The 27367-nt window shown below is 50.3% G+C and overlaps 1 protein-coding gene across 1 annotated transcript in view; it reads left to right on the top strand.

Moving 5' to 3' along the window:
• FRYL (FRY like transcription coactivator) overlaps positions 1-27367 on the top strand; it is a 154068-nt gene that overhangs the window by 65760 nt on the left and 60941 nt on the right. The window contains exons 3-13 of the mRNA XM_038769106.1: positions 3685-3884; positions 9298-9351; positions 12360-12499; positions 13953-14049; positions 16970-17049; positions 17516-17596; positions 18669-18837; positions 19535-19627; positions 21044-21142; positions 22787-22888; positions 27252-27355. Coding sequence (XP_038625034.1) covers positions 3765-3884; positions 9298-9351; positions 12360-12499; positions 13953-14049; positions 16970-17049; positions 17516-17596; positions 18669-18837; positions 19535-19627; positions 21044-21142; positions 22787-22888; positions 27252-27355 — 1139 coding nt within the window. The 5' untranslated portion in view covers positions 3685-3764. The remainder of the gene's footprint in view (positions 1-3684; positions 3885-9297; positions 9352-12359; positions 12500-13952; positions 14050-16969; positions 17050-17515; positions 17597-18668; positions 18838-19534; positions 19628-21043; positions 21143-22786; positions 22889-27251; positions 27356-27367) is intronic.

The following is a 27367-nucleotide window of genomic DNA, read 5'->3' on the forward strand; positions in this document are numbered from 1 at the left end:
CCAGTTCCACTGTTCCCAAGAAACATCCACCATTCCCTCTATCTCTTACTTGCTAACCCTGACTCTTGGGACTAGTGTTAAGAGCCTGGGATCAGTCATGAAGAACTTTCTGACCCCGTGGGACCCATCAGGGAAAGAACCTTGCAAAGAGAAATGTTTTTAAGACAAAAAAAAACGTCGGAAGTAGAGCAGAGACTTGCTAAAGCCATTCAGCTTTAGCGCCAGGGCTTGTGGTAGGGGGTTTGGCGGGAAAGCCAGCTAGGATGGCCAGTTTATGGGTCGTTAATCAAGGGGAGCCCCAGGAGGGACCCCGGGAGAGGTCTTGGCTGCCACGGTTTAAGGGCTGGAGCCACAGCACAAGAAAGACTTCCACTCCTCAACCCTCCTGCCTGCTTCTGTTGTGCCCCTGCCCGGGAGGGAGGTAACCACGGTGGAAATGCCCATCCTGCTCATCCCCTCCCTCCCCACCCCATCCTTTCCTCCGTGCTGGCCCTGGGTGGGGAAATGGCCTGTTATTTGGTGGGGTCAGGATGCTTGGAGTGTGGCTGGCATGTACTGTTTTGTGGGCACCTTCGCCACTCCAATTGTCCAGCCTGACGCTACGGTCTTGGGTTTGGACGTTGCCTCTCCGATGTCTCCATCACCGCGGGAGCGTCCCTACATCCTACTACTCCGGCGACACAGTGGCCGTCTGTTCCTCCTTCCAGACCAGGCTCGCGAGCCGGCGGCTCCGGGAAGGGTGGCCCGGACACTTTGCCGGGTGTCACAACCGAACATGGGGATTCCTCAGGGCGACCGGGCTCAGGTTCCCCCCGGCAGGCGTGGGGAGAAAGTCTGCTTTTTGCACCGTGTTGTACCCTGGAGGCTTCTGCATGGCAGTTTTGCCTTTTGAAGTCTACTGGAGGTAGAAGGCTGGGCCTGATGGTTATCACTGGGCCTCTCCCGCTACCTGATGAAACTCATCTCCCCAAAGTGGTTTCTGACAACTAAAGCTCTGGGGTTTACAGATATTTCCTCCAGCACATCATGGGCCAGCTCACAAATGTCCCACAGAGCTGCACGCAATGTGAGAGCCCGCAAACAGGATCCACAAACAGGTCATTGTGCAAATGAATAATGTGCAGTTGTGTTTTTGATGGTGGTTCTGTGCGATGGAGTTTTAGATTGAGAATTAATTCCATGCTAATGGCCTTTTGGGGATTTGATAAAGAAGCATCGCTACCCTCTAAAGGTAAAATAATCTGAAGGAAATTTCCCGCGTAGCCTGTGCCACGCCATGCATAGCTGTGATGTGTGACCGGACAGGTGGGTGTGCACACGTCACTGAACAAGATAAACAAGAACCCTGCCGAAATCCCAGCTCTGCCAATTGTCAGCTGTGTGACTTTGGGCAAGTCACTTAACTTCTCTGTGCCTCAGTTACCTCATCTGTAAAAGGGGGATTAAGACTGTGAGCTCTCCATGGGACAACCTGATCACCTTGTACCTCCCCAATGCTTAGAACAGTGCTTTGCACATAGTAAACACTTAATAAATGCCATCATCATTCTTATTGTTATTATTATAAGAGACTCGATTCACTTGAGCACTCCCCGGAAAGTAGCAGGTCTGGCCCAAATTATTAGAAATTAAGTAATTGGAGAAATCCAGACTAAAAGCAGAGGTACCTGACACCACATGAACTTATGAGTGAATAGTCTATGTCCTGAGAAACAATAAAAGCCTTGAAATTTTCGTATTGACACCGTTAGTTCCTTAAAATGGCCACCCACTGAGTATATTTAGTTACTGACCGTCTTTTTAATGGCATTTATTAAGCGCTTACTATGTGCAACACACTGTTCTAAGTGCTGTAAAACTCCCTGGAATAAATTCCTGACCAAAATCTCAGCACACAAGCCATGTCTTTGACCAGGCAGCAAGCTGAGCCCAAATTGGGTTAATAGATCAGGCAGTGGTACTTGTTGAGTGCTTTCTGTGTTCAGAGCCCTTGAATTAAGCTCTTGGGAGTGTCCAGTATAGTAGATGGTATGGTAGACATGTTCCTTGCCCTCCAGGAGCTTATAATCTGGGGGATGGAGACATTCAGGGAAAGCAGTGGCATGTAAGGACATGGACAGAAGAATGCTGTGGGGCTGGAGGTGGAGTGGGTATGAAACTTTCACTGTTGAAGAAAGTTTCCTCAGTCTGTAATAGCTTGCCAGTTTAAATGCAGAGTCAAAAGCTCCCTCAAAATATTCCCCATACATGTGTTCTTTAATCAATCAATCAATCAATTGTATTTATTGAGCACTTACTGTGTGGAGAGCACTGTACTAAGCGCTTGGGAAGTACAAGTTGGCAAAATAAAGAAGCTTAAAGAAGCTTTAAGAAGCTTTAAAGAAGCTTGGGTTGGTGAAAGCCAGGAGAGTCTGTACTCTGCTTTGGTACTTTAATGTGCTAGTAGATTTTGGTATAATGAAAAAGTTAGCTTCTTCAAAAGGGACACCAGGGATTTTATAAGAAAGGCCAAATGTTCTCAGTGATGCCGACAGGAAGGCATAGTTTACATTCTGAAGTGTAGAGGTAAATATATAATAAGGGTGGTTTTTTTTTCTTTTTGCTACATATGTGAGAGAAAAAGAGAGAGAAAGGTGTGTGTGCAGGCCGAATAATTGACTAAGACTGAATTCCCTCCTGTCTTAGGTGGAACTTCCTTTTTGTTCTCCCTCCTGGCTGCTTTCCTATCTTCTCTTGTCTGCCTTTCCTGATGCTCACCAAGGCCCCGAAGCAATCCCAGGTTTATTTCCCATCCTCTGAGTTTGCCCAAGGGCTTAAAATTGGTCCTCAGCTTAGACAGTTGAGGGGAGGCATAGTGATCTTTCTGGCTCAAGGGCAATATAAAAATTCTCTTCACTAGGGCTGACAATACCTCAGTGACCTCAAAGAGGGTAAAAGAATTTTGACCAGTGCTGGCTTGGAGCCGGGGAGTAAATGCCAAAGCCAAAGGGTATTCCCCTCTGAGATCTCGGTGAAATCTTTGACCCTGCGTGACGGAGTGAGATGGCAAACCTGTGCCATTCCCATCCCTGCCCCGTCTCCGGAGTTCTTGGAGAAGTGAAAGTCAACTCTGTGGTGATCGGGGCAGGCTCTGTGGTTCTTTAGCCCTAGCATGGAGAACCATCCGCTGCCAGGAGGTGCTCAGCAAGTGCTGTCGACCGACTGACTGGGCAGCGGAGCTCGATGCTGAAAGAATGAAGAATCATCAAAAGACCCCTCTCCTTTGGCCCAAACATTTCTGGAACTTGGGGCTCGGGTCTCAGGGTCATCCCATTCCTTATCCGCCTCTCCTGGGGTTTTCAAATGTGTTCATTTTGTAACGGAAATAGGAAAGAAAATGCAATGTCTTGGATAATAGTTTGCGGCAGTGGGATATGTGAGAGTTTTTATACCTTTCGTGATTCAGTCATTGAATCATATTTATTGAGCGCCTGCTGTGTGCAGAGCACTGTACTGAGCGCTTGGGAAGTACAAGTCGGCAACATATAGACATGGTCCCTACCTGACAGCGGGCTCACAGTCTAGAAGTGATATCTGCTTAAAGGCCGAGGATTTTCCAGCGCGTGGGAACCCAGACTCTTGACTGCTTAGCAGAGGAATTGGTCGTTAAATTGGTTTTATTCCATCTCCTTGATTGATTTGCAGGCTCGGCTCCAGCCAGCAGTGTGACTAGGCCCCGGCCTTCGCCCAACTTTCGTGCCTCCTGGGAAAAGAAGAGCCTCATCATGTCCAGCCTCACAGTTGACCCAGACATCAAACCCGGGGAGTATGTCATCAAGAGCCTCTTTGCAGAATTTGCCGTCCAGGCAGAAAAGAAAATTGAAGTTGTGATGGCCGAACCCTTGGTGAGTTCAGGTGGCTTGGATAGCTGACATCCAAGTGGGCTGTGCTGTGCATTTTTGTACTCGGGCATTTCCTCTAGACTGTAAGCTCATTGTGGGCGGGGAATGTGTGTACCAACTCTGTTATAGTGTACTCTCCCAAGCACTTAGTACAATGGTCTGCACATAGTAAGCGTTCAGTAAATACGATTGACTGATTGATTCCTCAGTAATAATAATACTTGTCGTATTTTTTAAGCGCTTTCTATGTGCCAAGCACCAAATACTAAGTGCTGGGGTAGATACGAGATGATCAGGTTAGGCACAGTACCTGTCCCATATAGGGCCGGCAGTCCAAGTAGGAGGTAAAACAGATATTCAGTTTCTATTTAACACATGAGGAAACAGGCATGGAGAACTTAAATGGCATTCCGAAGGTCGCACAGCAGGTACGTGGCAGAGCCATGATTAGATCCCAGGTCCTCTGGCTCCCAAGGCCATGCTCTTTCCTCTAGGCCATGCTGCTTCACCTTCCATAGGAAAAAGGCATGTTCGTGGGTTGATTGAGAGAGGGGAGGGAACCAGAAGCTTGCTAATGGTTAGGATGCTCGCCCCTTCTCCCCAATAGATGTTTCTACAGGCGATGCCAGCAGGCCCTCCTGGCAGAGCAAGTGTCTTTGAGCTAAGATTTCAGGGGCTTTGGAACATGCAGTGCACAGTGGTTCTACCTCAGTTACCCATCTCGTCATTTGCTCTCCCACGCCCGTGGCACTCAGCTCATCCCCTTCCGGCCCAGGTCTTTGCGCCCTCGGAGCTTGGATATGCGCTAAGCAGCTCCTCTTACTGTCTCCCTGGAAGTGGGGGTGGCAGATGGGGCGGTTGGAGAGGCCGGAGAGCTGGATCTTCTCTGGAACCACCGACGGATCACCACTTCCATTCGAGTGGTTGGCTTTCATTCCTCCCAGCCGGTGTTGATGAAGTCAACATGTAAACACGAAGTCTTTGACTCCCAGACGATAAGCCAAGTGCTGCCTAACAGCCTGACCTAAGGGCAGGTAAAAAGAATGCCCAGCTCATAGGAATAGGCATCTTTAGATACCAGGCAGAGCTAGCAAAATACTGGACATTGTACACATCCACCTTTCCAGTGTATTCATTTGTTTTTATTTGGCATTTTGTCTTTATCCACACGTGCAAGGCCATGTTGTTTACTCACAATTGGCTGGCTGCAGACTATAATTCTCCCTCTGGGGAGAGAGGTCTGCCTCAGCTGTCATCGCCATTGGCTCCCTGTTAGGGGAAGTGAGAGTTGATAGTGCTGGGCTACTGGGGGCTGGGGGAGCAAGCCACTCGGAACCCACCTCCCCACACTAGCTCTGCCGCCTTTCATTTAGCGTCACCTCACTGGGGCTTTCCTGGAAGGCAGATGGGTAGCTGTTGCCAACAGTTGGAGAAAGACGGTCCTGGCCTAGGCGTGCCCAGTCTCTTAGATTCTGTGGACACAATCAACTGGGGTGACTCCAAGTTGGCTTAACATCCCTCCATAGCCGACCGCCCGCCTCTGAGTCCCAGCCCGTAGGCCAACGTGGCGCTGGAGGCGATCCCGACGACCTCCGCGTGAAGGAAATCCAGCTTCTGATCACGCGCACCGTGATTAGCGCCGGATGCAGGCGCCCACCCGCTTCTTCCTACACCCAGAGAGATGGGTGCTGGTTGGAAGACTGTTCCCTGGCTACCAGTCTGGTCAAAACGCATGGAAGACTGGCCGGATTCTGGGAGAGCTGGCAGCTGTCTGGGGTAGCGCACCTCACCGGCAGCTGTTTCTAGCACACAGGGACACTTTGAGCACTTGGCAGCAGGAACAATAGGAGGAAGTGCTTCTGCCTCACAATTTTCTCAAATTGTGTTAGAAAAGCTTATTTTCCAGTAAAGCCATTTGAATGGCTGTCCCAGTTCCAACGTACGTATTTTTAGAAGAGCCATTCTAGTCTAAGAGTGATTCAGCAGTCATGAGAGCTACAAGTGAGGAGGTTACCAGGGGAAACGGGGTAAAAGGAAGAGGGCCGAGGGGAAGGAGCAGAGGGACCACCCCCCCCCGGCGGCACGGCCCACTCTGGCCAGCTGATTGTGGGCAGCTGCCTCCAGCCCCCAGTTCTCTCTGGGGTTTTTTGGTGGTCCAGTTAGGGGGACATTCATTCATTCAGTCGTATTTATTGAGCGCTTACTGTGTGCAGAGCACTGTACTAAGCACTTGGGAAGGACATGGGAGAGACTTGGAAACTCTCCATAAAGGGTTGGGTCAAGAAGGTTGAAAACCACTGCTGTAGGTTTTTGGTCCCTGCACTCTTCCCCCCAACCCCTAGGACTTCTGGTTTTTACCTGGTTGGGCCTCGGCCGGCTTCAGCCCCCTCTTCCTCACCCCCAACACCCCTGACCTGACTGGGCTCTTAGAACGGGGTCGCGTGATTTTGGTGGATCACGAGGAAAGGAGACCCCGTGGAATTGGGATCTGGCTGCCCAGTGGCCCCCCCAAACCACCTGGTTTTTCTGAGTGATCCAAGAGGGTATCAGAAGGGCCCTTTGAAGGAGGTGTGCGGTCACCAGGGATCCTTTAGAAGTGGGAACCAAGATAACTCCCCTTTCCGTTCAGAAAGCACTAGCCAACCCATCCCACCTCATGGTGCGAATGAAAAGGAAGAGTTGGACAGAGAGGGTTCGGTTGAGCGGCAGCCATTCATTCCGTCCCATTTCTAGCTCCTCGGGGGCAGGGAACTCTCCCAAGCATCGAGTATGGTGCCTCATGCCCCGGGGTGGCAGTGAATGGGCTCTAAATACCACCGCCACCACCACCGCTGCTGGTGGTGTTTTTTGGACAAATATCAAGGAGCGTCTCTTATTCTGTCCAGGTGGCTGGTGGGGCGGCTGAAACCCCCCGCGGACCACCACTTGTGTTAATCCTCCCAACAAGGTATCGTCTAAGTAAGCCACTGGCTTTCAGCAGCCCAGAGGGTCCTGCATCCAGTCCTGAGAGAGAGCGAGAGAGAGGCCATCTGGTTCTGATCCACATTTGGGGAGGCGGAGGTCTGTTTTCTTCCACAAGACCTGCCTGGAGGGATCCTCTGCATGGCAGGATGGTTGCAGACATGGAGGGCTTACATTTTCCCCTATTTCCCCCTTTCTTCAAAGGATCCGTCTGCTGGAATAACCAGAAGAGATAGGCGTATGTGCTTTGGAAAAGATCGATGGAAGCTTTAGGTCAGAAAATCCATTTTTCTGGCAGGTGCAAAAGTTGTTTGCACTTTGACGAGGCTCTAAGTTGTGCAACTAATTGATGAGACTATCATCAATGGTATTTATTGAGCACTTACTGTGTGCTGCAGAGCAAAAAGGGGCTGATGGACGGAAGAGCTCAAAGGGCCCCAGAAGCCACCTGCAGCATTTCTGAGCACCGCCCCCACGCCGCCGCCTCCCCACCCCATTTCCCAGGTCTCAGCCTTTTATGATGTGGACAAAGGGAACGGTATTTGACTATGCTTTTATAGCTTCTGTCTTCCTCTTCCCTGTTGATTCAGTGATCCATTGTGCAGAGGGTGGCACAAAATGGATGCAAACCTAGGGGATAGCCGGAGAATTCCAGAGTTGGAGGAGCCTCAAGGGGTCACCTGGGCCAGCCCCCTGCCCCCAGGAAGGTCAATGCCTGAACCATCCTGGCCAGCTGGCCTCTATTTCCCAGTTTTCTGTCAGCTGGAGGCCCCTCCACCTCCCCACGGCCTCTTCCTCAGTCTGTGTATTGAGTGTAGTGGGTCGTGGGGGAATGAGGGGGAAGAAAGAAATAATTTCCTGGTATAGAGCATCAGAGAAAAGAGTGGAAGCTCCATGCAAGGAGGCAATGTGCCTCACACTTCTCTTGGGCTTTCCCCAGTGCGTTGCACCCTGTGGGTATCCATTCAGTACCCTTATGACTGCTGCTCATCTACATCTCGCCAATCACCCAAAATGCAGTTGGGGGAAGCAGGACTACTTTTTTTCTGGACCAGAAGTACTCTAGCCTCAGGTTTATTTTGAATAATTTTGTTGGGACTCCCAGGATAAGTGTGAAAATGACAGTAGCTCTTCTCTTGGACACTGCTAATGCTATTTGGTTAGCCCTTCTGTGGCCCTTTTCACAGAGAATCACAGCTTTCTACAAATGAGGATTCGTCTGACTGCACAGTAACTGTTTAAAGAGGACAAAATACCTCCATCGGGAGTTCTAAAGTGACAGGCCTGGAAGGACGTTTAAGGAACTTACTATCCACTTGGGTAAAGAGGGGGAAAACCAATGAAAATGCAGATCATCCCAGCGACCAGGAAATGTTGGCTTTCCATGGCATGGGAACACAAACAAGAGCAGCAGCATGCATAAACCTATCATATGGGAAGCAGCAGCAGGCTCTGCATATGGCAAACATGACTCGCATTAAAGGGGTGTGTGTGTGTTTGCCAATGTAATGTGGTCAGGACTGTGGGTCCTGCATTTGCCATCTTGGTCACACACATGCACCCGTAGGTAAAACTCACCATTGGTGGTGTCTGCGACCGATGCTTCCCCTTTCATCTTCCTGAAATCTGAGTGGGCGCAGACTGGATGGAGGAGAAAGAGGCCAGAAAATGAAGTGGCACAGATGGAGAGGCTCGGGGGTGCCAACATAGTTCTCCTGAACAAAGAATCTTTTCTTCCGTGTGACTTAATGTCACCATGTCTAACCGGTGTGGTTGAGGCATAACCGAGGTTTCACTTGGGGCTTCTCATGGGTTGATTCTGCTGTACTCTTCTTTCCCCTTTCCTTGGCTAGTGAAAGACTTCAAGAAACTGGGCTGTCCCGGGCCGTGGCCGCTCCAACCCTTGTCTGCCCGGCATCCCAACATCAATCACACCGTCCTTGTCGTCGCTTACCTCGGCCTGATTGGGAGAACACTTGTTCTGGGAACCCGGAATCAGGTGTTCTCTCAGGCAGCGCTGGGGCTGTGCCTCTTCCTCCTCCTGTCTGGACGGCGAGCGCCCAGTACAGTGTTCTGCATGCATTAGGTGCCCGGTCACTGCTGCTGGTCGTTCTTTCAGTCTAGCAGAGCTGGAGCCTGGCGAGCAGAGATCAGAGTCGGGGTGGGCTGGACTCGGGGCTGGGAAGGGACACTACAATATGCCGGTGGGTGCCTCGTGCCAAGCTTTTCTCCCTCCAAGACGCTCCCCCCCACGGATGCTGTTCTCCCTGTTGGGATCTTGTCATCCCCCCGAAGGAGGATGGCTCTCCCTAACCTGCCGTCCCATAGATCAGGCCTCGCGATGGGAGTCGGAATGGGGTAGTTAACAACTAGGCCGACTCCATAAAGAAAGGCAGTTTGGCTTCTTGCTTCATACGAGTTGGACCGTGTCGTAATCAATTCCTTTTTGTTTCAGGAAAAGCTGCTGTCCAGATCTCTGCAGAGAGGTGAAGATCTGCAGTTTGACCAGGTGGGTCTCTTTCTCCCAGAGGTCCAAGTGGCTTTGTCAGTGGGTGTCCTGGTCTGATCTCCATCTGCCCTGTGTGCCGGTTCCTTCTCCGCCTTTTTCCTGCCTGGGAAAAACACTTCTTCCAAACTGCTCTGGCCCATCACCCCAGAACAAGCTGAGGAGCCACAGGGCTCTCCAGGGGAGGAGGTGGTAGTTGCCGCTGGGGACACAGTGGCCCCTGACTATGAGTGGCATCTTGGATTCAGCTTGAGCAGTGTCTTGGAAGTCCTTTTATTGCTCATCTTTCGTGCGTGGGTTCCACTACGACAGTCTGTCGAGCTCCAAGTATAGGGGTCTGCACGCAGTAGGCCCTCAATTAATACTACTGATTGATGATATTTACAGCCCTCACTCCTCCCCCTGAGCCATTTACAGACAATATCAATGGATCCTCTCTCAGGTAATTCCTTGGCTTCTCCCATCTTTCCATCATTTTGGTTGCTTCTCGCCATTTTAAGTAATGAGAGGTCAGGACAGCACTGGCTGGCTGTCCACATGTCCGGTAAACATAGTCCTTTTGTTGAAGTGCTGTTGCTATCTTAAATTCATTCATTCATTCATTCATTGTCCTATTTATTGAGCGCTTACTGTGTGCAGAGCACTGTACTAAGCGCTTGGGAAGTACAGGTTGGCAGCATATAGAGACGGTCTCTACCCAACAGCGGGCTCACAGTCTAGAAGGGGGAGACAGACAACAAAACAAAACATATTAAAATAAAATAAATAGAATAAATGTGCATCTGAGGGCTACGCTGGCCTTTTCCTCATCAGCAGCCCATCTGTATGTTACTCTGTTTTGGGCCAGTTGAATTGTATTTCCAGATTTATGTGGTGTTTCTCTTCCGAAGGGCTCAAAACCCTTGTCCACGGGGCTGTTTGGTAAGCATTGGTCTCAGAGTTATTTCTGCATTGTTTATTGCCACCACTGGGCAGGAAAAATTAGTCTTGGACGTATTCCACTGTGGGGATGTCGTGGGCTGTCATGGGACCCTCCAAGTCAGATGGTTCTGCCGTTGCAGAAGAATGAGAGGCAGGCAGTCAGGAATTACCAGGGGAGGGGTGGGAGGGCTCTTCCAGGTGAGAAAGAAAAATGGGCATTTTATGCAGGTTAAAAATCCTGACCCTGGGTGTCCTCAGAAGGTCCAGTCAGTTTCAAAGGGGAAAGGAGAGCTCCTTGTGGCCAGAAATTGCCTCTCCTAACTCTGTTGCATTTTTCCGAGCTCTTAGTAAGCGCTCAATAAATAACACTGGAAAAAAAAAGTGGGTGTGGGGAGGGCAGACCATACAAGTTCAGGCCTTGCCGGGTCTTCCCGCCTACAATTGTCTGTTTGCAGAGTGAATAGGATTGACTTTCCGTCTTAGTTTGCTCAGTTGTTTAATCAAAGCACTACAAGCAAACAATCCCTTGGAGGGTTTTTTTTTTCTTTGGGTGCTGCCTGCCAGGGTAGGGCCTGGCTGGAATCAGATGTGATTTAATCAGCATCAGGTTCACTGGAAGAACCCGACACCTGGGTGCTGGGGATGTACTAGATGATTGAGGAACTCCCTCATCCCCGCCCCCCAGACACCTATATATGCACTTAAATGCATATCCATAATTTATTGATATTAATGTCCGTCCTCCCCTCTAGACTGTAAGTTGGTTGCGGGCAGGGAACGTGTCTGCCAGCTCTGTTGCATTGTACTCTCCCAAGGGCTTAGTACCGTGGTCTGCGCACAGTAATGCTCAATAAGTGTGATAGATTGATTTATTGATTTGAGGGCCTTACAGTCATATGCCATCCAGCAATGGAGGTAGTCAACCCAGACAGATGGCTATTGGTGGTAAAGGGTGACAAAATCACTGTAAAAAAAAAAAAGAAGTCAAAAACAGACCCATAAGCACCTGAGTGCTGGGGTCCAGTTCTGTCCTGAGGCGGGAAAAGCTTTTTCCATTGCGTGGGAGGATGAGGAGCCTGGCTTTCTTTAGCCAGTTGGCTTAGGCCTGCACTCTGAACGGTGAGCTTTATTGGAAGCCAGCTAGCAGCAGAGTGATTGCATCTTCATAGAGAGCCTTTTCGATTCCAGTCGAGGCTTTGTGAGGCAAGAGAGCACTCCCTGTTCTGGGCCCTTGGGCCCGTGTATCTGCTCTTCCTATCCTGGCCGGCTTTTCCCGGGTCCGTGAGGTAAAGCCACGTCTCTGGCGTGTAGAAGATGAACTCCCAGGAGACAGGAATGGTGGCGGCGTAAGACGACTCAAGGCAACCTCAAACGTGGGTGAGGCAGCCCAGGGGCCAGAGCAAAGGAGCAGACCTTTGTGGCCACGCAGCAAACTCTGCAAAGGGCCAAGTGGGATTTAGGAGGGGAAGGTCATTCTAGGAGAGGGGGAAGCTGCAAGGCATAGTGGATAGGCCTGGGAATCTGACGGTCATGGGTTCTAATTCCGCTCTGCCATTTGTCTGCTGCGTGGCCTTGGGCAAGTCACCTGACTTCTCTCTGCGTGTTACCTCATCTGTAAAATGGGATTGAAGACTGTGAGCCCTCTGCGGGACAGGTACAATGTCCAACCCAATTTGCGTGCATCCATCCCAGCGCTTAGTACAGTGCTTGGCACATAGGAGGTGCTTAACGAATACCAAAATAATAATCGCTGATGCTCCTTCTGAGGGCAAGGGAAGCCAGGGCTCTCCTGTCAAAATACATCTGTCAGCCGCCTTCCAGGGTTCAGTCAATCAGTGCTACTTATTGAACACTTACTGTGTGCAGAGCACAGTACTAAGCACTTGAAAAAGTACAATATAACAGAGTTGGTAGACAAGTTCCTTGCCCACAATGAGCTTTCAGTCTAGAGGGGTTCCTTGGAACAGGGCTCTTTTGCAAATGGGCTTTTCAAGTGGATGCAAATCCAGACTAGTGTTCTATCCTAGCCCAGTAGATAGTGTGAGTTGCTGTTTTCCAGAGAATCAACTCTCCAAAATCTCTCTTGGCAGTTGATAAGCTCTATGAGCTCAGTAGCAGAGCACTGTCTCCCCTCCTTACTACGCACCTTGTTTGACTGGTACAGACGCCAGAACGGAGCAGAAGATGAATCATATGAGTACAGGCCTCGGTCTAGCACCAAATCCAAGGGGTAAGTGGCTGGAGTGTATGTGTGTGCTTGTGTGTGCTCATGGAAGTTGTAGGCATCACCACAAACATGGAGGTGGGCTTTGGGGTCCCGGTCCTGTCCATCCATCTGCCCCCCAACCCCCCACCCGTTTCCTGGAGGGGACAGAGAAGCAGCGTGGCTCAGAGTGAAGAGCACGGGCTATGGAGTCAGGGGTCATGGGTTCGAATCCCGGCTCTGCCAATTGTCAGCTGTGTGGCTTTGGGCAAGTCACTTAACTTCTCTGGGCCTCAGTTCCCTCATCTGTAAAATGGGGATTAAGGCTGTGAGCCCCCCATGGGACAACCTGATCTCCTTGTAACCTCCCCAGTGCTTAGAACAGTGCTTTGCACATAGTAAGCGCTTAATAAATGCCATCATTATTATTATTAGAGAACTGTTACTCTCCATCCTGAAGAAGCAGAGCCACTCCAGGTGTCCAGAGCGACTCCTTGGGGGAATTGTCTGAGCCCCATCTCTCCAGAGAAGAGTGGCCGGTCTCTTGAGCAGACATGATTGTTGGGCCTTGCTGAGGGCAACGTATGCCGCCACAGGCTTTATGCCAACCAACATGGGTCGAGCTCTCCGCCTCCCCTCCCTCCCCGCAACCGGACCCCAGCTGGCGGGTCCATGCCCACCAGCTCTGAGGAGTCCTGAACAGAATCGAGCCTCGCTAAATCTCCTGATTTCACACCGGACTGACCTGATGTTTGTGATCACTCATACGTGGCCCTTGCTTCTTGCTTCCTCCCTCTACCCTCACTCCTGCCAAAAGAAGGCAGGTTTTAAGGAAAAGTAGGAAACTTTTGATCTACACTGGCGATCAAAGCCACGGTTAGCTGCTGTCGGAGAGTGCAGGAGCAACAGGGGACTCAAGAGAGACGTAGTACTTGGTTCCTGGCAGCCCAGCTCTGCTAAAGTCAGGTCCCAAGAGTCAGGCAGCGGGCAGAGAATTAGATAGACCAGTGGCAACATCGGGTAGGTATAACTCAAGGCAGCGCCCTCCCGCAGGTGATCCTCCCCTCATCCCCACCCCTGCCCACCACCCCCTGCTCTTCTGTGAGGCCCTCAGACTGCCATTTTCAACTTCCATTGACAGTTCAGACCGTTCACAAATGTGGACTGGGTTTCACCTTGCCTTAGTCCAAATCAGTGCCATTTTACTGTGACCCTCATGTCAGCCACGTCCACTGACCCGTGGCGGGGCAAATTCCCCCAGGCAGCCCCTTCCCAGACCAGATGAAGCAATCCTGGGAGGAGCCTCGGGATTCCCGCAAAAATTCCCCGATGTCTTCCCTCTCCATCCCTCAACCTGTCACCCAGCAGTTCCTCCAGCCCCTTCCCGGAGAAGGTTTCCTATTTAATAACCATAGACCAACTGTATTCACACCATCTCGTATTCTCTTCTCTGGGTGCTAATTCTGGATTCTTGTTTTAGGGATGAGCAGCAGCGGGAGAGAGACTATCTACTTGAAAGGAGGGACTTAGCTGTAGATTTCATTTTTTGTTTAGTCTTAGTAGAAGTTCTAAAACAGGTAAGCACTTTAGCCTTTACGGGTTGGGAATTTGTTCATCTTTCCGTATTGTGTTCCCTAAAATGTTTATGCGTTTCAGGGGCGAAGGTAGGCTACTTTGCGTGCATGTTGCAGAGTCCTGTCCCCCTGGCAACTGGAGTCAGGATAAATTGAGGAGCCAGCCCCTGGGCATAGCGTTCCCCTTTTTGCTCTTCTCCCATTATCATCATCATCAATCGTGTTTATTGAACGCTTACTATGTGCAGAGCACTGTACTAAGCGCTTGGGAAGTACAAATTGGCAACATTATCCCCGTCTGGAGTTGAAATCTTTGAGATGCAGAAGAGGAGAGGGGTCCCATGATATATGCTGCCTGGCATTCCTCTGCCAAGGTGTGTTGCTCCTCCCCATCTCTCCCCACTTACCTTTCTGCGGGCTCAGATTTCCCCAACACCCCCGGCCCAGGCCCTGCATTCCAGACATAATCCGAACAATGCTGGTCTGGGGATGTGCAGATGCTTTTCCCACCCGGAGGGGAAGGGACTGACCTGGGGGTGGCTGCTGCATCGTTAGTGGGAGCCCTGTTTTCAGGCAGGTGAGAAAGACCTGAGGGTATAAGTGGGTGGATGTACAGGGCGAGCTAGCCGGTATGTCAGTCTCCCTCCGCCCCACCTATCGTATTGGCTGCCTAGGTCTGCCCGCTAGCAGCAGGACTAAGGTGGAGGTTTCCCTAAATGGACCCTCCACTCCTGCTGGAAGGTTTAGCAAGCCCACAGACCTAGGGCCTAAGAGAACCGAGCCCAGCCTGAAAGCAGCTAGGCCGGGGGCCCGTGTGAGTTTGAATTGAAAGCAAGGACCCAGTTCCCATCGATACCAGACCCCACCACCTTTTCCTCGGGGCATCAGGTAAAGCGTGCAATGGGCTGGGGAAGTACCGGGGTCCCCTTGCTGCTCAGTCGCATCCGCAAAGCGCAGTCAGTGATGGTCTCCCTCGGATGATCAGGTCTGTTGTTTGGTGGGGAGATGGCGTTCCGGGTTTCAGGCTTGTTTCTCAAGTGGTTTTGGTTTTCTCACAAGGAAGCGAAGTGTGGCCTATGAAGTCACCCAGTGAAGGGCAACACAGTCACAGGCAGTTGGTTTTCTTTTGGCAAGATTTTTGGTGCCAGTAATGGCATTTACTAAGTGCCAGAGAAGTATATATGGGTGAAAACCGGACATGGTCCCTGGCCTTCAGGGGGCTCACGATCAAAGAATACAGTGGGATGAGGGGATCAGATAACTGACCCAAAAGGAGAAATGAAACAATAAAAACATAGACACAAGGGTAAATAAAAAGATAAAAATAAACAGGGCTTAGAGCTCCTCACCCCACAGAATCTAGCAGTCATAGCCACCTCAGGCTTCCCTCAGTTTAGGTTTTGGGGAGGCGGCACTCTACCCCTGCTCTGTCTTCCTCCTGGTGGAGCAAGGCAAGATGGGAACAGGGCCCTGAGATGCCACCCTGGCTAATCTCCAAATTTACCGGGGTTTCTCTGAGATAGTTATTTAAAGAGGACCTTCAGAGGGACAAATGTAAAGCAAGAGCACACTTGGAAATGTATTAAACTCATGTTCTTAAATCCAGAAAAAATCCTCATCCAGAGATAGGCATTGGGCATCCAGGAGAAAGAACAGATGGAGTTGTGTGTAATCCCGTTTTCCCAAAAGACCAGTAATGGTTAGCTCATTAAACGGTGCTATTTTGTGAATTGCCTGAATCACCTTTAGTCACACCCACGGTATCGCGGCTGAATTTCAGGGGCAGTGCCTGGTGTTAATTCTCTTGAATTGTGAGCCTTCTAGACTGTGAGCCCACTGTTGGGTAGGGACTGTCTCTATATGTTGCCAACTTGTACTTCCCAAGCACTTAGTACAGTGCTCTGCACACAGTAAGTGCTCAATAAATACGATTGATTGATTGATTGATTGAAGAGTACCACCCCTGCAGGTGAGGGAACATCTGAGGCCCGGGGTGGGGGGCGGGAGTCCCCTCCCTGTCTCCTGCAGGCGGAGGGTCTGGGCCCATGTAATTCTGGTGTTCCCTGTCCCTAAACTGGCATCCAAAAGGAGAAGGACTGTATCCAAGCCTTTGGAATCCAGATTGTTTACTTAGGGAGCATTCAGAAGTGAAGGGCCCATCCTCCACAAGATGCCCTAACAATGAAATCACCAAGCGGAATCCCATTGTTTTCCTCGGTTGACATTCAGTCTGTTTAGTTCCTTGGATTACCCTGTGGTCAGCCACGGGGCCCGACTCGACAGTGGCATGGTAGCCTTTTTGCTCTGGCTCGAGCCCAGTAAGAGCATTTGATTACTCCTGATTGAACCTCTCGGATAGTTCGGGTTTCCAGTTTGGGGCTTCAAGATCCAGTTTGAGATGTGTCAGACGAACGAGTTCTCTTTGAAGGTGGAAGAGCTCACTGCCTATCGTGGATTCCAAACGAGGACTTAAATCACATCAGTTAATTGGTCACCCAATAGTGAGCTCCCCCAGGGGACCAGTGGGGCAAGTTTCAGACTCGATTTCCCCCGCTCCCAGAGAAAAGCAGTGCAGCCTAGTGGAAAGAGCAAAGTTTTGGGAGTCAGAGGACCTGGGTATTAGTCCTGGCTCTACCACTGGGCTGTTGAATGACTTTAGGCCAGTTGCTTCTTCTCGGAGCCTCAGTTTCCTCATCTGTAAAATGGGGATTTAATACCTTTTTTCCCCTCCTACACAGGCTGTAAGCCCACTGAGGGACAGGGACCACGTCTGATGTAATTATCTTTAGCCCGGTGCTTAGGACAGTATTGGGTACATAGTAAGTGCTTAGCAAATGCCATAGTTATTATTATTATCACCATTGGTATTATCATGCAGTCTCGTTGGGATTTTTGTGTCTCAAGTGAAATGTTTGTGTTCCAGATTCCTGTGCATCCAGTGCCAGATCCCCTAGTACATGAAGTTCTAAACTTAGCTTTTAAGCACTTTAAACACAAGGAAGGGTAAGTCAGATCTCCTGTCCTGGTGGCAGCCCCGTCGGTTCATCTGGGGTCAGGTTGATGATGATCCAAACCTGCCTGGGGAGCCTCTGGGTTCCAGGAACTCCAGGCCTTTCCTTGAGTTGGGCGGTGGGCGATGGGGCGAGCGCAGTCAGCACTTAGAGGCAAGAGGTGCCACATATATGTGAAAGCGTTGTTGCCGGGGGAGGGGGCCACGGGAGGAGCAGCGAAGATCAGCTCCTGGCTCCAGCATCCCCAGCAGACAGGGTAGGAGAAGGAGCTAAAAACCTGGCCAGCAGGCTGCTCGTCTACAGGTCAGAGTGGGTTGAGTTCTTGACCAACACACTTGTATCTAGAGTCGGTGACAGGGCTTAATTGAAGTCGCAAATGCAGAACTCGCCCCTCCAGTGGGGCCCTGAAGCTCTCAGCCTGACGACTCCTCTATCTCTCTCATGTTTTGTACCGCTAGGTATTCAGGAACCAACACTGGGAACGTGCACATTATCGCCGATTTATACGCAGAAGTGATAGGCGTTCTTGCTCAGTCCAAGTAAGCGAGTTTTCTTGAAGTTGTTTGAGGCCGTCCCTCTCGTTGCCATGGTCTCCGTCTGTGGTTCCCTGCAAGAACCCACTGGTGGTCCTTGCAAGCTCTGGGTCGGGGCGTTAGGGTTCCCATCCCAAAGCCCTTCCAATGTTGGGTCAGGCAACTGGAGCAGCATGATCCGCCTCTCGCTCTGAAATCCGAAGTCGATTTGAGTGTTCCCTGGGAAGCCCATCATCCAAACCCCTGTTGCTGAGCGGCCTCGACGGCTCCGTAAAAACTTGGTGTTTGGGCGGGGATGAGGTGACTCCAGTTCCGATCAATGGGGGAAGAAAGATGGGACAAACAAACGAACTGGGCTGTATGCCTCTCTGACTGAGCCAAACCCTGTGTGATTTGGTTCTCAATAGTCAGATCTAGCTATCTGACTATTTTTTTCCACCCCACCCCCACCCCCAATTTGATCAATTGGACCTGCTCATCATCACTGTCTTGCGGGGTCTTTCTGGCAGTTTTTCAGAGCCTTTAGAAGTCATAAACAGGCTTCATCAGGCCTTTTCTCTCTTGTGTTCCTTTTTGGGTGCCATTCGGTTTGACATTCAGAAGGGTGAGGGGGTCTCTGCATTCCTCATCATCTTGGAAACTATCCACCGTACCGTAGATTATCTTTTGAAAAATACTGCTATGCCCTTGAAGGACTCCTTGTTAAAGAACGCTTGTGTTACAATCTGCACCTTGACCAGCACTGCACGCACGCATGCACACGCACAGCTGTCTCTTCCAACCCCGCAGCGGGCTGCGGCCAGATGTGTGTCGTCGGCCCAGTGTTCCCAAATTCCCCAGCAGCATCCTCTCCAAAACGTGGAGCGCAGTCATGTGTTGTGGCAGAATTGACTGTATTAGAGTTTCTTCAGTGGGTCATGCTAAGTGTTAAGTATTGGGCTCAATTTTGTAGGACACTAAATTGTACATCAGAAGGAAACTCTTAATCTACCCCGCTACTCTTTAGGTAGAAAACCTGTCGTACACCTGTGCCCAGGTTTTTAAGCAAGCATTGTTCTGGGTGTGTTGGCCGGCTTAGGTTTCAGGCCGTCAGGAAGAAGTTTGTGACTGAACTCAAGGAGCTGCGCCAGAAAGAGCAGAGCCCTCACGTAGTCCAGAGCGTCATCAGCTTAATTATGGGGATGAAGTTTTTCCGTGTCAAGATGTATCCCGTGGAAGACTTTGAAGCGTCATTCCAGTTCATGCAGGTAAATGGGTCCTGCCCCCATCAGCCACCCTCCAGAGGCTGGCTCCCGCCCTCAAGTTTTTACTCAAAAGCTTCAGAAGGGAATGATGGGAGCATGTGCAGGGAACATTTCTCTGGTGATGTTGAGCAGCTGATGCCGCTGAAACAATCTCAAGACTGTGAGCCCGCTGCTGGGTAGGGACCATCTCTATATGTTGCCAACTTGGACTTCCCAAGCACTTAGTACAGTGCTCTGCACACAGTAAGTGCTCAATAAATACGATTGAATGAATGAGTGAAACAGTCTTGAAATGGGTCGGGAAACTGAGGGCTCAACTGACACACTCATCTTATCTTGCTCCAATGTGTCTATCTCCAGTCCTCTCCTCTCCTCAACTTACATTCATAGATCGTCAGCCCTTCGAGGCATGGTGAGCCCACTGTTGGGTAGGGACTGTCTCTATATGTTGCCAATTTGTACTTCCCAAGCGCTTAGTACAGTGCTCTGCACATAGTAAGCGCTCAATAAATACGATTGATTGATTGGGGTCTGAGTTTAATTTCCACATGCGTCCTCTTTCCCGGCACTTAATATGGTGCTCTCAACGTAAGCACTTAATAAAGGCTGTTATTACCCCCGACTACTGCTTAACAGTTGGTCGCCTTCAAACTGCCAATTCGTCATTTCAGCATAAATCCCTTGTGTGTTTGCCTTTCAGGAATGTGCGCAATACTTTCTAGAGGTGAAAGATAAAGACATCAAACACGCACTTGCCGGCCTGTTTGTGGAAATTCTGATTCCTGTGGCTGCTGTAAGTATTCTTCTGGGGTCTTTCTCGGTCCTGTTGAGGAGTCGTTTCCTTTCTTGAGTTTGCCTCGAAGCTCCCGTGGCCCTTTCATAGAGGACGGACCTCAAGGCAGAGGGTTAGTCTGGGCCCAGGGGCCCGTGGAGCCCAGGGAGCATGTTCCGTCTGATTATCCTACGATCCCTCCGTAGGGCTGAGCGCTGAGCTTGGCACAGGGTCAGCGCTGAATCCATCCTGAATCTAATGGTGCATTCTGAATCCTAGGCAGAGGAGGAGCAACCTGACGTGTCATTGATGGTGAGGGCCAGGACTGTGTGGGTTGAGAGCCTGCCGCTTTTGGAGTGGGATCCTCTTAGGATGACCTGCACTTCCTTGCTCCCCTGTAAGCATACAAGCACGCACACACATTTATTATCGTGTGGTGATTGACGGGATTAATTCTGGGGTCAGGGAATTGGAGGCAGGAGGCTGCCGAAAAGAGCAGCCTGATCTTTGTCCACTCTGGCCCCCGAAGAGTTCCCCAGTGAATGAACCCGGCCTGGAGAACAAGCCCAGGGCCAGCGACCACGTAGTTTTGCGAGGTTTAGGGCCACATCTGGTGCCGGCCCCTAATTCGTCAAGTTCATCTAATGGCGTTGGATTGCTGGCCCTCCTAAACACAAGATCTCTTGCTTGCCCTCCTGGCTTCTTCTGGGCAAGCTCTCCAAACCTTTGAAAAGGATGCCACCACTCTGGGCTGGTCCCAGCCAGCCACTGAGTCTGGGGGCCAAGGCAACAGGGCTGCTTCAGCCCAGAAGGGCCATTCCCAGTGGAGTGTTCCCATCTGCAGACAAGCGTTTCGGTCACTGTGCCTCCCCCAGCGAGCATCTCACCACCAGGCAGAGGAGGGAAGCAACTGTGACACTTTCCAGTGGTCTCACTGATGCACGCAGAAATGTACAAACATGTTTTTGCAGGCGCAGAGTCCAGGTAGAACCAGAGCAGGAAGAAGGTCCATTTTACAGGTGTCCATTAGAACAAAATATGGTCCCTATTTATCTAGGGAAAGTGAGGACGTACCAAAGTTGTCAGGAGAGCAGAGGATGATGTGTCAGCGTTGGCTGTGAACAAGAAACCCAGTGAAGAAACAAGAAACATACATTAGCTCTGGACTTTGATGGCTTACAATTTGGGGGTATGAGAGAAAGTTCCAAAGGGCGTTTTGAGAAGTCGAGGATTCGGGCCACCTTGGACACGTGGATGGCTGTTTTAAGATGTCACGACAGGCGTTGGTTTCAGTAGTTCCCAGGTGCATTTCCAGGGCTGTAGCAAACTCTTGATATCGGCACCAGAGATACCTCTCGCTGTGGGGTATTTGAGCATTCGTATTTTGAATCGGTCTCTCGTGGCTGCTTGCAACCCCCTCCTGTCTTCTCTCCACAGGCCGTTAAAAATGAAGTGAACGTGCCGTGTTTGAAGAACTTTGTGGAGATGCTCTATCAGACGACGTTTGACCTGAGCTCTAGGAAAAAGCACTCACTGGTATTTAAGAAGCATTTGCAATCCTTCTGGTCACGTTGGCTGTGTTCGGGATGAACTAACCTTCCAGTGGGGAGTGGAGAGAAATTCTCTGATATCAAGGGACAGGGAGAGGACTTAAGTGCTCTGTGGGCCTGGCTTCTCTTTGAACCCATTACAGTGCGGGTCCCCATTTCTCCCCCTGAATGGGAGTTAGTCCACCTCGGTGGAATTAGTCCATAAATCCATTAAATTATGGTCATGTGTTTGGAGTTAATGAAAACCAAAGCCTTTCCCCCTCATCCCTCCCTCCCTTCAAAATAACAGGCCTGTTGTACCTTGGTCCAGTGTCTGATGGTTCTCCTGAAGTTCTGGCTTGGCGAAAATTTTCAACCAGACTGGAATTTGACTTTGAAAAATGTCTTTGGCCCTTCTTTCCCTGCCCCCATGACCATCCAGCTGACCACTGATCACATAGGGGCAGATTATCTGGTTTTGGGGTGAATCGCCTCTGCTTCTCCTCCCTCCCCCTGTCCTTTCCTCTCCCTAGCCCTAGTTTCACAGCTGTTGACTCAGACCCAAGAAAACCTGTGGGGGACAGGGAGAGGAGGTCAAAATGTATAGATTTTGGATGGGAGAGAAGGTTGAACTTCTTGGCCAAAAGGTGGTTAAAATGGGTATTTCCATTCAGGCTTTTACTGCCCCCGATTAGCGTGATGAATGAAGTTGACCGTGGGAGAGTGATAATGGTGTTAATGAAATTTCCTCCAAACCCTGACAAACCTTTTCTTCTTGGAAGACAAAAGTTTGTCTGTAGTTTGACCCATCACTTTGGCCCTGTCTCTACTGCCAGTATTTTTCAGATAATTCTCCACTAAGTTCTCCTTGTGGGAAGGAGGCAGGGATTTTGCTTCTGATTTTGCGTTTGCCTCTCCCAGGTGCCCAGTTCAATGCTGTGGCACTCAGGGAATGCCATCGATTGATTACTAGGGAATTTGATGGTGAAGAAAGATTTGCTGTTCCGGGTCTCTCCCAAAGGCCTCCTTGGGGGTGGCCCCAGGGCAAACTTGCAGAGGGAGTAGTAGTAGATGAAATGGTATTTATTGAGCTCCCTTAGTACAGTGCTCTGCCACACGGTAACCATTCAATAAATACCATTCATTGATTGAGTACCCACTGAGTGCAGTGCACTGTATTGAGTGCTTGGGGAAGTACAAGGGAAACTTAAACTATTGCAAGAGAGCCAGACATAAAAATGTTTATCGATAGGGTCATTATATTCGGTAAATCCAGGGAGGGTCTTCTGTGGTCCTGAATGGCCCCAGGTGATTTCATATTAGTTTTCAGTTTGGTCTTTCTGGGTCTGAGGGAGGGGGCAGCTAATGGCTGACCCTTTGGGCTCAAAGCCAACCGCCCGGCCCAGCATTCGAACCCGGGCTTGCCTCTAGCCTCTCCGGGTGTGTGCTGTCCCCAGTCGCCGGGGTTGGTCCAAGCTGAGCCACGGGGTCTGCAGCAGCCTTGCCTTCAAATGGGGTGGGCCGGGGGGAGCCCATATTTCAGAGCAACATTTTAAGCATTGCCGATGTCGCGAGAGGACTAGCGGGTTGTTCCGAGGGGGGTCCGGTTCTTCTCCACGGAAACGATATCCTTTTTTCCTTCCCCTCCCAGGCCTTGTATCCACTGATCACCTGCCTTTTGTGTGTCAGTCAGAAACAGTTTTTTTTAAACAACTGGCACATTTTCCTACAGAACTGTTTGTCACATTTAAAGGTAAGAGAAATTTGCATTTCAGAGTCTATCAGACCTGCCCTGAACCCAGTGTTGTGACTATTTATTAGCAAAATTAATGGGAAAGGGCAGGGTCACACTCTTTGCAGTGGCATTTCAGATTGTTCTTTTGCGGGGGCAGACCCTAGTAGTGATTTCCCCCAACCCTTCCACCTGCCTGTCCTTGAAGTGATGCTTGGTGGACATTCTCCCTAGTCTCTGTCTGCCTACATCTGCCTATGGACACTGATCTGTGCCCTCCTGCAGTACACTTCAATCACTGAAACCTGCTAGGCATTCCTTTTTCAGCGTGGCCTAGTGGACAGAGCCCGGGCGTAGGAGTCAGAGGACCTGGGTTCTAATCCCGGCTCTGCCACTCACCTGCTGTGTAAGTCACTTACTTTGTCTGTACCTCAGTTGCCTCATCTGTAAAATGGGGATTCAATCCTACTCCCTTCTACTCAGACTGATAGGGACTGTGTCCAACCTGATTACCGTGTATCTACCCCATTGCTTAGTACAGTGCCCGGCACCCAGTATGCACTTAACAAATACCTTTTTTTCTTTAAAACAAAATAAAGAAAGAATGGGATTCCTTCCAAATTGGGCAAATTCTGGATTTGGCAGTGTCCTTATTCCTCACCTAGCTGAGCTAGGTGGTAGAACGCCCTTTAACGTGCCAATTGGATAGATTGGGTTTGGATTTTCTCTTTTATGATGATATATTATCTAGCATATTTTAGGATGCCACTTTATCTTGGTAGCTTTCACAGAGAGGTAATCTTCTATAGTAGGGATGGTTTTTAAGTTCTGTACAGTTCTTTAGTCAACCGTCACAATCGAGTTTCCTGGTGGGCACCGTATTCAGATTGGGCCTCGAGCTTAGAATCGAGACCACTTAAGGAATGAGAGAAACGGTAAAGCCAAAGCATTCAGCTCAGAGTTTCTAGGAGATTGCTTGATTTCATGACATACCTCATTCTTTTCTGTTGCTTGGAATTTTTGTTAAGCTTTTCACCTAACATATTTGCAATCCTTTCGCAGTGTCTTCCTGGACTTCTTTGTTTTATTTTCCTTTCTGTCAAGGCTTTCGTTCAAAATGCTAGATGTCCTTTGACTCCTTCCCTCCTGGTAGCCGCCTGTTGGGGAAATGACCCTTCCTATCAACGGGCCCTTCGCATCTGCCGGTGGCAAGGACTTGCGAGCCCCACCCCCCAGCATGGATGTTTTGAATTTAGTCTTCGTGGTCTTTAACAGCTTCCCGTGTAGAAAGGCTCTATTGGGCAGAAATTTTACAGGTGGGCGGGTTGGGGAGCGGTAGCCCCGGCTGGGAGACTCGTCACTGAGGCCGGCCCAGTCACTCAGCGGAGTCCATGGTGACACGGGGCTGGAGCTACTGGTGAGCGGCAGCTTTGTTGACGGGATCTCTCGTTGGGAATTCTCTCCGCCTGGCTCTCCGCTCCCCAACCTGTTTTTCCGGGTTTCCCTGGGTTTGTGGGGGTTGGGCCTGATGATGGGGTCCCCTCCGTGGAGATATTAGAGCAGGTCTGAGGGACGTGGCTCTCTTTTGGGCGGAGCCAAGCTCAGCCGATGAGCGTGGTTTCCGTCGAGGCCCTTCCGGCCCAGGGAGCCTGAGTTTTGAAACGGACTGAGCCCAGAAAAGGAAGCGTGTTCGTTTCTCTGATCCAAACCGTCTCACAGATTTCCACTTGGTCCACCATTTCAGAAAGCCTGTTTTCTCCTGGGGGTGGGCAGGGGGGACTCCTCATTCCAGGCATATCTGCAGCTCTGGAAAACCTGAGGGCGTAAACATGGGTACATCCGTGTCTCAAAGACCACGGGGTGCCTTCGAGGGGCACAGTAAGGGCATCTAAATTGGCTCCCCACACGTGGGAAATCTGAAATTTCTCCTTAATAGAGACCTGAGTGAGCAGCTGCCTCGTTTTGTGCTTGTTTTCATCTAACATGCATGTGCCGCATCTCATGTTGGTTCTGTTTTGCTGTCTCACGTTGCTTCATTTAGATGCCATCTAACAACAGTATCAGAAAGCAAATAGAAACGCTGCAGGTGAGTGACTGGGCTGTTGTGGTCGCCAGGCCCCACGGCCCTCGCTCGGGCTCCTCTCTCAGTGGCATCTCAGCTCTTGCCCGCACCAACCTCTTTCTCCCGTCCGTCCCTGCAGAGCCGTCGCTGGCCATTCCCTCCCAAACCCCACCCAGATAAAGCTCCGGACCCTCAGGGGGTCGGGCTGACCTTGCGGCCTGGGCACGGAAGTCGAGGGTGAGGGGAGGCCACTTGGTGATCGGGCCTGGTTCCCGCTACGCTCCTTTCCCATCTCTTTCTGCCCACTTGAAACCCGAACTGTGTACGTGCAGACACACCGGGGGAAACTGATTTCATGGCAAATGGCAGAGGAAAAGATTCCTCTCTGGCGGTTGGTAGGGAGTGAATGTCCACATCATTGCTGTAGTTCAGAGCAGAAGAAAATTTAGCATCCATTCTCTAAAAGAATGCAGCGTGCAAAAAGTGGATATTCAGTAGCCAGATTTCATCAAAGCGGCACCTTCATTTAATCAGTCAGTGAGATCATTTAGACCTATACAAGTGACACTCATTAGCAGCTCAGAGTACCGGTTTCTCATGGTCACCCCGGGAGCAAATCGTAAAGAAGTCTTCATAAAAGATGGAATTTGTCCCAGTTAAAGATTTTAGAAAGCATCCTGCTTTTGAGGCCAGTGCTTGCAGGAAAAATCACCTGAAGTTGGCTTGGGTGATGCTAGCCTGCTGTTGTTGGATAGGTTCTTCTAGAACCCAGGAGCTGACTTTGGGAGGAGCTGGTGCTGGGACACCCCCTGGACTGGCCCAGTAAAATTCCTACAGGAGTATTCCTGGCCACTGGAGCCTTCAGCATTGACCTGTTCTGTCACATGCCCCGAGATACTTGCCAGCAAATCTTTCTCCATCCCATTCCACCCGGCTGGCCGCTCCCTGGGAAAGATCTGTGGCCTGGTGGAATGGGGCTGAGGGAGGCTTGACTCTTCCCCCCACACAACGGTCAACTTCAGACCCACCCCGCCGGGTTTCCGAATCTGTGTCCGGTACAGAGTGGTGGCACGGAAGGTGCCCAGGGGCCCATGAGCCCCTCTCCTGGGCGGGGCGAGGGTCTTCCCAACGAGCCTTGAGTGGATCGGGGGCGGCAGTGCCGATTCAAGCCTCTGCATCTGCAGAACCAGCCCCTCCTGAAAGGCAAGAAATCAACAGGACTTCTTAAGGGCTCCTGCATTGTCCAGAAAATGCAAATTCAGGGTGGGAAGAAGAATTGGGAGGATGGGACGGCCTTTACCGGCTGGGTCTCCCCCTAGACCTCCCCCTTGGGTTTGAGACAGGCTAGCCGTTTGACCTCTGCCTTTATCCTGGATGCAGGTCCAAGCACGAAGCCCGGGCACTCGGGGCGTCCCCTCCACCCCCAATGTTTGGAAACACTGACCTTCGGGGGCATTCGATAATATTGATTCTGATGGCGGGATCGGGTCACCCTAGAGTGGGTTGTTTTGGGAGGTTAATGAAGGCCGTTGCCCGATTTCAGCAGTAGGCCAGTAGTCAATGAGTGATGAGGATTTGAAACCGATCCAGAGTCAAACACCGTTCCAATCCAGCTCTTACAGGGGTAAAAAAAAAAAAAGCCTTCAAAGCTCCTAGACTCAAAGTGGGCGGTTTTGAGGGGGCCTTCCTACTCAGTCAAATGAAATATGAAAAGGTTGAAGTCTTCACTGGCTGTCACATGATGAGCTTCCTCCGTTTCTGCCCAGCGTTGGCCTTCAGGGAAGATTTCCATGTTTCTTCTGAGTACTTGCTGCCCCGTTCCGGCAGCAAGATGCCCGGGACTAGACTGGATCGGCTTGAAATGATCCATCCTCTACAGCGGGAGTGTGTGTGCCTCCGGCCCTGCCCCTGACCCCAAGAGAGCCCTCCCACCCTACCCTCAACCCCTGGGGAGGTGGCAAGCCTCTGCACATCTGGACCCGGGCCATTCCTTCATGCCAATAAAATTGTTTTCTCCCATCTTAGGACATCTCCACAGTCCTTTGAGTCAGTCAGTTCCAACAAAATCAACTCATTTTGAAAACGCTATCACAGGGAGTCAAAAACCCTCTAAAATTTGCCCCCATCTACTCTTCACACCCAGTGCGGTTTTTTAGAATGAGCCCAAGAGTGTTAGTTTTTGGTCCTTGTTCTTGAATTTAAAAATAATAATAATAAAAAAAAAACATTCAATCCAAGCCGGGAAATCATAAGGCTGATAGTGTTAGGAAAATCACTTTTTAAGTAAATTTTTGTAAACAAAGCATGCTGTTTCTTTTACAGAATAAAGATCCCAAGATGTCCCGCGTTGCACTGGAGTCTCTTTATAGATTACTGTGGGTTTACGTCATTAGAATAAAATGTGAAAGCAACACTGTGACTCAAAGGTAAGTAGGCTT

The sequence above is a fragment of the Tachyglossus aculeatus genome, chromosome X5 (assembly GCF_015852505.1).
Source record: "Tachyglossus aculeatus isolate mTacAcu1 chromosome X5, mTacAcu1.pri, whole genome shotgun sequence".
In the NCBI taxonomy this organism is placed as follows: domain Eukaryota; kingdom Metazoa; phylum Chordata; class Mammalia; order Monotremata; family Tachyglossidae; genus Tachyglossus; species Tachyglossus aculeatus.